Source organism: Nanorana parkeri, unplaced genomic scaffold, assembly GCF_000935625.1.
Source record: "Nanorana parkeri isolate BGI_ZX_2015 unplaced genomic scaffold, ASM93562v1 scaffold188, whole genome shotgun sequence".
NCBI classification, from domain to species: domain Eukaryota; kingdom Metazoa; phylum Chordata; class Amphibia; order Anura; family Dicroglossidae; genus Nanorana; species Nanorana parkeri.
Window position 1 is genome coordinate 953,206 of NW_017306456.1, and position 11,259 is coordinate 964,464.

Genomic DNA, 11,259 nt, shown 5'->3' on the forward strand with positions numbered 1-11,259 from the left:
ATCTGAGTCCCCGGCCAGGACCGCCATCACCACTGGGGGGGAGAGAAGGGGGGAGACACTGACTGACGCTGGGGGGAGGGGGCTAGGAACGTGTCTCTGACTGACACGGGGGGAGGGGTACACCCGGGGTCACGTAAAAATTTCCTTGGGTGAAAAGGTCTGTAATCTGAAGATACCCATCGGATGGACTTCCTCCGACACAATGTGTATTTACCTCCTGGTGTCACCATTCTCGCAGAGCTCAACGTCTGAGCAATGTAACATTATCATTGCTTGCTGGAAGCAATGCATGATGGGAGATGTAGTGTTGAGAAATGGAGATTGCATCACATCAGGAAGCAGGGACAGAGACGCAAAGCACGCTGGGAATCCAGGAAGTTGATGGGCAGATGGAAGGCAGTGCTCGCTACATAAAAGGCAGTGGCGTCACAAGGGGGGTGCGGCCCGCACCCGGGTGACACCATTGGAGGGGTGACACCAAAATGACTGACAGTCATGGGCTCGACCTCTCTGAAAAGTTGAGCCCAACAGTGTCAGGAGAGAGGAGGGGACCCGACGGCATACATCATCCCGCCGGGTGAACGTCCCCTTTTCTCTCCTCAAAGATGGCCGCCGGCAGGTGTCAATTAGACGGCTGCACATGCGCGATGACATCACGGTGGGGTGACACCCGGCCTCGGGATGCCCCTGTAAAAGGGATTTTTTTTTTGATTGTATTATCAGTCATAACTCTACTATGTATTCCTATTACTATGCTGATGTCATAACAGGAGAGGAGATGCCGGGACTTTACAACCCCTTAGTGGGGGGGTTCCCAGTACATTCCGGGGGCCACATTTTCATATAGGACGGCCTTAGAAGCAGAATTCTGGTTCGGAGTTAACTTCACCTTTCTCTCAGGGCTCAGTCACACCAGCCCGCTCACACGGGGACTGCTTTTGGGGGGGTTCCCATGGCAGGAATGCAAGGTGTCCCTGTTCAGATGCAGCCGCTGTATCTATGCCCATCACTTCCAACAACTTCCTGGATTCCCAGCATGCTTTGCACCTTTCCCTGCTGCTTGATGTGATGTAATCCATCATCAAGACTACATGTCCCATCATCCGGCTCGTGACATTGACATGCACATCCGTATAGTGCGCACACCCGTGCAGAGACCTGCTCCTAAGGTGCTGCGTGTAATTGCGTGCAGTCGACTGTGCTAGGACGCGGCTGCACACCAACCTGAACCTGCCCGTCCATGTGGTCCATGCAGTCCATTAAAGGAGAACTATGAGGTGAGTGCTTTTCACTCACCTCATAGTTCTAGCAAGGATCCGCTTCAGCGTCTCAGTATATAGGGAGCTGTAGCTCGCGGTATACTGAGCCTAGGGTGACTCTAGTTTGTGTCCTCCTGTTACCCTAAGGAGAACTATGGGGAAAAGCCCTGACCTCATAGTTCTCCTTTAAATAGAACACATCTGCAATTCCGGCTGATGAAGAATGAGACGACACATCAGCAGAAGCCCGGCCGAGGAGCGGGTACCTCACACTGCAACTGTTGTGCAACTACAAGTCCCATGAGGCATTGCAAGAATGACAGGGTACAAGCCTGATGGGATTTGTAGTGTCCCCACACCTGCCTAGGTTGCCCACCCCTGGACCCAGCACGTTTCTCTTTTTGAATCGGTTCGGTGATTTTTAGGGAGAATTCGGCTTTATTGACAAAAACTAAAACCGCTCCGACGTCAACACATTCCAATCATCATCATCGCCGGCGTGTCGCTGAGACGAATCCTTCGGACAAAGTGACGACGAAAACTTTATTATAATAAATCATTTTATTTCATCGGGTTTTATTCAATAATTAAACGTTTCTCCTGCAAAGCGAGCGAGGCGACTACAACTCCCATCATTTGTACAGGAAGGAGACACGGGGGGGGAAGTTTTATTTTCTCCACAAACAATACAAAATAAGTTTCATTGTAAAACGGGGGAACTCAACTTCTGTGATCTCCATGAGCGGTATTTAATAGCTGGAAATCTTACCCCGACATGACACACAAACTATATTTTAGATCCCCTTTAAGGGAGTTTAAGCATTGCATTAGGTGCTGTACCTTACGCGTGTCATTCATTTAATTTCTGATCATCCGCAGCCACGTGCTATAGCTGCCATTGTATCAGATGAACATTATTGGTGGGACTGAAGCCAAGCAGTCCTCTGGTAACCTCAGTGACACGTGAAAAAAAAATTTGCCAATAAAATGGCCGCCCCAACGCTCACTCCGGCTGCCAGAGTGCGTACGTTCTGTGGAGAAAATAGAGAAGATGGCGTCACGTATTGTAATATGCGACTTTAGGATGCGATAGGCGGAATGGTGGCCAATGACGCAACTATCGCCTCTTTAGAATAAACGATTTGCTTTTAATGGCCTTGAAAGCGGCAGATTTGGATAACATTAACTTTGATGGCGGTAAAGTCCTGTATTCCAGGAGGCGACCACAGGAGGGCGCTGCGGTTCCGTATGTCAGGGGTGGTGGTAATAATAAGTATGTGCACATTGTCCTCTCCAATAAAAATCAGCCTGAGGGGTCTGGTACAAAGAAATGTATCATCACTGCTCGTTCTGCTGTCCGTCTGTCACGGAAGACACTGCTCCTTGTCCCTTGTTCACATCGCTGATACAAGCCCACTGGCCGTCCACGGACTCCTTCCACAGCGTCACCTGAAAATCAAAGCGGGTCACCTCGGTCAATGCAAAAATAAAATCCAAGATGGAAGACAAACAGACCCCATCTCCGAGAACCCCCCAGAATTTGCCCGCTTGCATGAACATTTGTCACCATCTTTGAGTGTTTCGGGCACTCCAGGTGCCAGGATCGGGTTACCCACCTTGTTATCCCCCCCGGACACAGCCAGGATGTTGGCGGTGATGGACCAGCTCACGTGCCACACCACGTCATTGAATTTGTGCAACAGTTTGGGGTTCCAGCTGTTGGTGGTGGGATCGTCACAAGTCCAGATGTAAACTCTGCCATCCTGTAAGGGAGACGTGGTGACGCTTGTTAGGGGGGATTCGGGGATTGCTGTGAATGTGCAGAACGCTGGCTGACCGCCTTACCTGAGAGCAGCTGGCGATTGTGCTTGTGGGAAGACCAATGGAGGGCGCCCAGGCCACATCCCGTACCCAGTCACTGTGTGCCTCCAGCTTCTGATCCTCCTTCCACTGACCGTCCTCTTCCCTAGAACAAGTCGCATGTTACATCTTCCGGCCTCTTCCCAGCTACCAGACATCAAATGTACCGCCAGCCATCTGCACAAAGGCCGGCTACAGCTTATCACTAGTAACGCAATGAGATTCTGTACAGCAGGGGGCCTCAAACTCTATTCATTCGACAAATGTTTCCTCTCCCATGGGGGCCGCTTGCCAAATTTCATACTTTAAAATAAAATGTAACTATATCCGGTTTGGTACTACGGACTCCAATACACACACACACACACACACCTGTAGGTTTAGGTACGATTAGGGATTCCTGCACCAGGAAATTGCGTTTTCCTGCAGCAGGAATCCCTTATCTAGTGTTTACAAGCGGCCGCTGTCACTCATTGACGTTAATGATCAGGTGACAGCAGCTGCGTGTAAACGCCTGCGCACCGCATGTAAAGATACGTCATATGATTACATTCGGTTAGAAAACACTCTCCCTGGATGCACAATCATTGCGTCCAGGGAGTGATTGATTCCTAACCGAATGTAATCATATCACGTATTACATGCGTGTGTGCAGGCGTTTACATGCAGCTGCTGTCACCCGATCATTAAAAGGAGAACTATGAGGCGAGTGATTTTGACTCACCTCATAGTTCTAGCCGACCTGTGACAATGAGACTGTCACGCGTCGCCTGTATAGATCGGGAAGTGAGGGAACACAAACCGTTGCTTGCTCACTTCTCGATCTATCCATGCAGAGAGCCGTGACTCTATCTCACAGCTCCCTGCAGGGATTCCTGCCCTTCTCTGTTCGATCCTCCAGCTCTGACTGGCAGGAACGGACGGGGGTGGGGGCGGTTACAGCTGGCTCTGCCTCTAGATAGGCAGAGCCAGCTGTCAATCACGCAGCTGGGTGGATCTAGACAGACTTGTCAGGATCCGTTCCGGCGTCTCAGTATACCAGGAGCTGTAGCTCCCTATATACTGAGCTTAGGGTGACGGGAGGACGCTAATTTGTGTAATCCCGTTACCCTTAGGAGAACTATGGGGAAAAGCCCCGGCCCTTATAGTTCTCCTTTAACTTGAATAGGGGACAGCTGCGGTTTGTAAAACACAAGATTAGGGATTCCTGCTGCACAAAAATGCAATTTCCTGATGCAGGAATCCTTAATCGTACCTAAACCTACAGATATGAATGGAGCCTTATTGTGTGTGTATATTGGGGTCCGTAGTACCAAACCGGATTAGGGATTCCTGCTGCACAAAAATGCAAGTTCCTGATGCAGGAATCCTTAATCGCACGTAAAGACAGAGGTGTGAATGGAGCCTAATACACTTCTACTTCCCCCCATACACATAAACAAAAAAATACAACACACACACAATCCCAGTACCTCCTGCACACCCACATGTAAAATAAAATACAGAGCCCCCTCTCCTGCTTACCTTTTTGCAGAGAGGAGGCTGTGAGGTGGCATAATCCCTGGTGATCTAGTGGGTGATTAGTGAGGTCTGCTGCAGACCGTGCTAATCAATCCTTTCGGCCAGCGTTCCCTGAAAGATTTCTGAGCGCTCGCTGAAAGGATCTGAGTGCCGGCACAGAAGAAGCTCTGCATGAGAGAGAGAGAGGGAGAGAGAGGAAGGGGAGAGAGAGAGGAAGGGGAGAGAGAGAGAGGGAGGAAGGGGAGAGAGAGAGAGAGAGAGAGAGGAAGGGGAGAGAGAGAGAGAGAGAGAGAGAGAGAGAGCGCCAACACGGGATAAGGATGTTACAGAGCTAGCTCTGCCTTCTCTTCTTGGCTTGATCGGCACCGACTAATATCGATTCATTTAATTTGAGAACACAAAATAAACAATAAGAGAAGGTCGGTGCGGCCAGGACTTACCTCCAGATCTTCACCAGGTTGTCGCAGCCCCCAGAAACAAATCTCTTGATGTAATTGGGCCTCTGTCCAGATGGCTGATCCACCAGACTGCCAGGGACCACCGAGGGAGCCCAGCTCACAGCATTACACCCGATCTGTGGAGGGCCACAACCAACATGAGACCACAGGGAATGTAAGAATATCGGTAGCGGTAACATAAACCAGGTACGTTGGTTCTCACCGTGTGCGCATTGCTGATCTTCTTGACATCCCAGGGGCCGTCCCCTGTATAGGTGAGGAGGGATATGGCGCCGTCTGAACTGCCGCAAGCCAACATCAGTCCAAATTCATGCGGGGCCCAACACACGGAGTTCACTGGACGGGAGAAGAGAGAACATTACAAGCCGCGCCCAATTACCAGCAAACCATTTTATCACAAGTCACTCGCGGAGATCAGAAGGGGGGATTTGTGCTCACATCCTGCAGGAAAGGGGGATTCTAAAAAGGCAAAACTTTGTTTAAGTTTTAGACAGAGCAGGGAAGGGATACAGCCGCCGTCACCGAGGTCTTCACCCTTTCTGATGACACTGTCAAAGGGACAGAAAAAGAGGGAAATCTCCTAATGGGAAGATTTGGCTCATAAAATATTTCCTCTCACTTGCTTTTGTGTCTCCGGGACAGGAAGTGAAGGCTTTGAAACCTCTACGATGGGACACAGATGGCAAAAAAGGAATCTTAACTATTCCCTGCTCTAGGGCTGCAGCTAACGATAATTTTCATAATCGATTAGTTGCCCGATTATTGTTTCAACTAATCGGTTGGTTGCATTTAATAATAAAAAAAATCTCTCTCTTATCAAATATAATCGATTAATTGTTGCAGCCCTACACTGCTCTATCCAAAACGTAAAAGAAAACACATTTTGGCTTTAGATAGAGACTTTACAGGGGGAAGGGTTGCAACCCCACAAATTTTATTGCCATCTATGGCCCAGCTAGAGAGATTTCCCCTCACTTCCTGTCCTGAGGACAGCCTTTTACCAAACAGGAAGTGATGGAAAATCTGCAACAATAAAAAGCTGACAGGTGTTCCAGCATTTCCCTACCTAACATAAAAAACAAATTACATTTAACGAGACCCCCCGAGGTACCAAACACAAGGGGACGGAAATACCTGAAGAATCGTGGCCGGTGTACTCGTACGTCTTCTCCCAGGTGCCGTTTTCCTCTTTCCATACAACGACTTTTCTGTCGTATGAACAGGACGCCAGGATGTTTCCGTACATCGGATGGGCCCAGGCCACCTGCCACACTGGCCCCTCGTGTCTGAAATACACAAATCAGACTTCTGAGACAACTCTAGATTCTGCGTTAGTAAGTTCGGAAGCTGAACTGATACCCGATATTAAAGCGTCGGCCCAGCAGGTGACAGAGCAGTTATACATGGAGGTCAGATCACCCGCTGGTTCCCTATAGAAGACTCTGCTAGTGAGAACATCTTGCCGACCTGGGAAGTCAGTGCAAGGACTGTAGGGACCCCTCATAATGGGCACAGCAGGTGTACAGACCCGGGAACTCAGCTCAGGATGGTGGGAGCCCCTCATAATGGGCACAGCAGGTGTACAGACCCGGGAACTCAGCTCAGGATGGTGGGAGCCCCTCATAATGGGCACAGCAGGTGTACAGACCCGGGAACTCAGCTCAGGATGGTGGGAGCCCCTCATAATGGGCACAGCAGGTGTACAGACCCGGGAACTCAGCTCAGGATGGTGGGAGCCCCTCATAATGGGCACAGCAGGTGTACAGACCCGGGAACTCAGCTCAGGATGGTGGGAGCCCCTCATAATGGGCACAGCAGGTGTACAGACCCGGGAACTCAGCTCAGGATGGTGGGAGCCCCTCATAATGGGCACAGCAGGTGTACAGACCCGGGAACTCAGCTCAGGATGGTGGGAGCCCCTCATAATGGGCACAGCAGGTGTACAGACCCGGGAACTCAGCTCAGGATGGTGGGAGCCCCTCATAATGGGCACAGCAGGTGTACAGACCCGGGAACTCAGCTCAGGATGGTGGGAGCCCCTCATAATGGGCACAGCAGGTGTACAGACCCGGGAACTCAGCTCAGGATGGTGGGAGCCCCTCATAATGGGCACAGCAGGTGTACAGACCCGGGAACTCAGCTCAGGATGGTGGGAGCCCCTCATAATGGGCACAGCAGGTGTACAGACCCGGGAACTCAGCTCAGGATGGTGGGAGCCCCTCATAATGGGCACAGCAGGTGTACAGACCCGGGAACTCAGCTCAGGATGGTGGGAGCCCCTCATAATGGGCACAGCAGGTGTACAGACCCGGGAACTCAGCTCAGGATGGTGGGAGCCCCTCATAATGGGCACAGCAGGTGTACAGACCCGGGAACTCAGCTCAGGATGGTGGGAGCCCCTCATAATGGGCACAGCAGGTGTACAGACCCGGGAACTCAGCTCAGGATGGTGGGAGCCCCTCATAATGGGCACAGCAGGTGTACAGACCCGGGAACTCAGCTCAGGATGGTGGGAGCCCCTCATAATGGGCACAGCAGGTGTACAGACCCGGGAACTCAGCTCAGGATGGTGGGAGCCCCTCATAATGGGCACAGCAGGTGTACAGACCCGGGAACTCAGCTCAGGATGGTGGGAGCCCCTCATAATGGGCACAGCAGGTGTACAGACCCGGGAACTCAGCTCAGGATGGTGGGAGCCCCTCATAATGGGCACAGCAGGTGTACAGACCCGGGAACTCAGCTCAGGATGGTGGGAGCCCCTCATAATGGGCACAGCAGGTGTACAGACCCGGGAACTCAGCTCAGGGATGGTGGGAGCCCCTCATAATGGACAACTTATCACTTTATAGCCTCTAACTTACCCCCGAAGATCAGCGATCAGGATCTGCCCTCCATTCTTAACATCAAAGATCTTAACCGATCTGTCTGAAGAGCATGTGGCGAGGCGCGTCCCGTAGTAATCCATCTGCGCGTCATGCTGGACAAAGAAACGAGGAGAATTAAGATTTTGGGATGCAATTTTCAAGTTTATATATTACATCAAAGAAGCCGCGCAGACAATTATTGGCAGAACTGTAACCAGTCAGCTGCAGTCACTGTCTGTGTTTTCTCAAAGCTTCGGGCCGCATCTTGTAGTATACAATAGCTGGCAGGAGAGATTCCCCCATCCAAGCTGCTTAGCATAGATGGGGGGAATCAAGTGGTTTCCTCACGTTCAGCCCCCGGGGGAAAAAAAACTATACACTCCCGGGAGAAATAATCTTAAAAGGAGAACTATGGGGTTAAGTCTTTTCCCCATAGTTCTCCTAAGGGTAACGGGAGGACACAAACTAGCGTCCTCCCCTCACCCTAAGCTCAGTATACTCGCGAGCAGCCGATGTCAGCGCTGGAGGATCGGATCCAGCCCCTCCAGCAGAGAGCCGTGACAGGATCGAGAAGTGAGCGAACGCCTGTATGTGTTCGCTCACCTCCCGATCTACTGAGCCGAATGATGTACAGGATATTATACCCCCTGGAGTGGAGTGGGGAGCAAGGCTGCGGGGACCGGACCAGCAGCCAGTCGGCTCCGTGGTTCAGGTGAGTGCACCTTTGTTATTTTCGACCCTATACATAAAGGAGCACTTAACCCTTGCAGTGGAGGGCTATCCCCTTTGTAAGGGTTAAGATTATATCTGCCCGTAGTTCCTCTTTAAGTAAAATTACAGTCCATCCATAAGAGATGTTCCCTTTCAGTGAATCCCCGTTTCTGGTTGGCACACCTAATGGAAGCGAGTTCTTTTGTCCTATTATGCCAGCTAGAACAACAAGTCCCAGCTGACCCCCATAATGTAACCAGCAACAGGTGTGTGGAGAGGCCGGACATGCCTGGTCTCCCGGGGCTCGTGCGCTACGCTCATTCGTCTTGTTCCAGCGTCAGAGATAAGGCAGCCATTGTCTGAAGAAGCCATTATATATGTAAACATGCCACGGGGTGAATACGGCATCTGCGTTGCTGGGCTGCCACATGAACCCGGATCCTTCCCCATCGTCACATAATAACACAACGCACAGCGTGCGGCTGGAAGACAAATACCGGAGATAACATTCCGGATTTACTACTTACAATCATGTCCTCGTGTGAGGTGTCCACGGTGTTTATTACAGATACCTGAAGGGGGGAAAAGAGAAGACGGTCAGCCTTTCACGAGGGTGCAGAAGGTGAACTGATAACATTCAGTAACAAGGGAGGTGCGGTCCTGCTCACATACATGTCACTGCTTTCAGATTAAAGACCCGTGTACCATACGTTCAGTAACCGCTTGGGTGGGTTGTACTGACACACGTGCATTAAAGCAGAACTCTGGGGGAAATTATTCCTAACTAGGGATGCACCGATACTAGTATCAGTGCCGAGTATTTGGGGAAGTACTCGTACAAATGAGTACACTTGAGCTTCCGGTATCAGGAAGCTGGGGTGGGGAGTCATTACACGACGCCCGGCTTCCTGATTGGCCAGAAAGCCGGCTCCATGCTTCCTCATCACCTGGTGACGAGGGAGCATGGAGACGGCTTCGCTGCTAATCGGGAAGCCGGTTGGTGAGTCATTGCAGGCCGCCTGGCTTCCTTAACCAGTTGACATCCGCGGTGTTAAACCCCCTTCAGGGAATATCGGGGGACAAAAATATACGGCACTCGTACTCAATATCGAAAAACCTGTATCGGTGCATCCCTTTTCCTAACCCTTGCAGTTGGGCTACCTCCCTCCCGCACTACAAGGGTAGCCCCTCTGCAAGGGTTAGGAATAATTTTCCCCGGAGTTCTGCTTTAAAGTTCAATGATTTAGGCAGCCTATTCAGAATGGAGAGGCAACGCACCTCGGTGGCCCACAAAACGGACTTGCACCTTATTTTGGAAGCGCACCTCAATGCAGGTTAGTGCGTTGTCGTGCATTTGTGTCAGCTTTCAACTCAACTGCACTGGAGCTGTCAATTCATTGCCCAGTTTTCAGCTTTGTTACTGACCAATCTCAATGCCTCCAGGACTTCTCTAGAGTCTCTCCCATCCTTTGGAACTCTCTACACCAACCTATCCATCTATCTCCCACACTGACTGCCTTTAGGTGGATCCCTAAAGACTCATCTCTTCAGGGAAGCCGATCCCACCTCAACCTAACCGCTCAACCATCACGTTCTCATACAATTCCTCCCCACACAGCTACCTCCTCATGTATCACTGGCCCCTCCCTTTTAGATTGTACGCCCTCAGGGGCAGGGCCCTCCTTACCATCTTGTCTTGAATTGTATTGTGATTGAAGGTGCGCACACTGTTGGCGCTATATAAATCCTATAGATTTTAATGATTCTGCGATGGACCTATAAAGATGTGTAAGTGCTAAAGTGCAAATTTAATTTGAAGGCTGCAGCAAAACGACCGTTAGGTCAAAATATTAAACTTTCAAATTATGCAGCGCCCGCAACATATAACGTGTTAATATCATAAACCATAAAATCAAATAAATATATGTGACTCAAATGTATAAACTATAATCGTATAACACACACATGAATGTTAGTGACTTAAAGTCTTTCTAAAAAACCATCATTGGCCCTGGATCATTGATCCCACAGGGTATGTGGAACAATTGTTGTTAGTGACAACCACCGTACAATTGTTGAATGATGTGATGTGTCAAATCCAAAGAGGACTGTTCAAAAAGTATTCGGAAAAATATTCAAAAAAAAGGTGTTCAAAAGAAGTTCCGTGAACTATGTTGGGGATAGGGGTTAATACCACATATATCCCCTCGAAAGGTGCACTCACCGTGAGGTAGTGGCTGTGATAAGCAGCAGGAAACGCTCAGACAGAAGCTCTCAGGACCGCAGCATCGATCCACCGTCTTAGGACTCCGTTCCTAGGCTGTGTGTATTGATTGAACAAAATCTTAAATGTTCGGGATTGTCCGTTTTAAACATGATTTTTAATAAAGCCTCTGTGTTGAAAAACATTACACAATGAAAGGCTTCTTTCTTCCATAAACGTGGAGACACATCCTTTATTGAAGACCATAGCGAGACGGTGGATCGATGCTGCGGTCCTGAGAGCTTCTGTCTGAGCGTTTCCGGCTGCTTATCACAGCCACTACCTCACGGTGAGTGCACCTTTCGAGGGGATATATGTGGTAT

The 11,259-nt window shown here is 50.1% G+C and overlaps 1 protein-coding gene across 1 annotated transcript in view; it reads right to left on the minus strand.

The window, feature by feature from the left end:
• Positions 1-2,597: 2,597 nt before the first annotated feature.
• SEC13 (SEC13 homolog, nuclear pore and COPII coat complex component) overlaps positions 2,598-11,259 on the minus strand; it is a 16,081-nt gene continuing 7,419 nt past the window's right edge. The window contains exons 2-9 of the mRNA XM_018555224.1: positions 9,201-9,245; positions 7,960-8,075; positions 6,233-6,384; positions 5,301-5,434; positions 5,081-5,214; positions 3,105-3,225; positions 2,876-3,022; positions 2,598-2,708 (exon numbers count right to left, since the gene is read on the minus strand). Coding sequence (XP_018410726.1) covers positions 2,598-2,708; positions 2,876-3,022; positions 3,105-3,225; positions 5,081-5,214; positions 5,301-5,434; positions 6,233-6,384; positions 7,960-8,075; positions 9,201-9,245 — 960 coding nt within the window. The remainder of the gene's footprint in view (positions 2,709-2,875; positions 3,023-3,104; positions 3,226-5,080; positions 5,215-5,300; positions 5,435-6,232; positions 6,385-7,959; positions 8,076-9,200; positions 9,246-11,259) is intronic.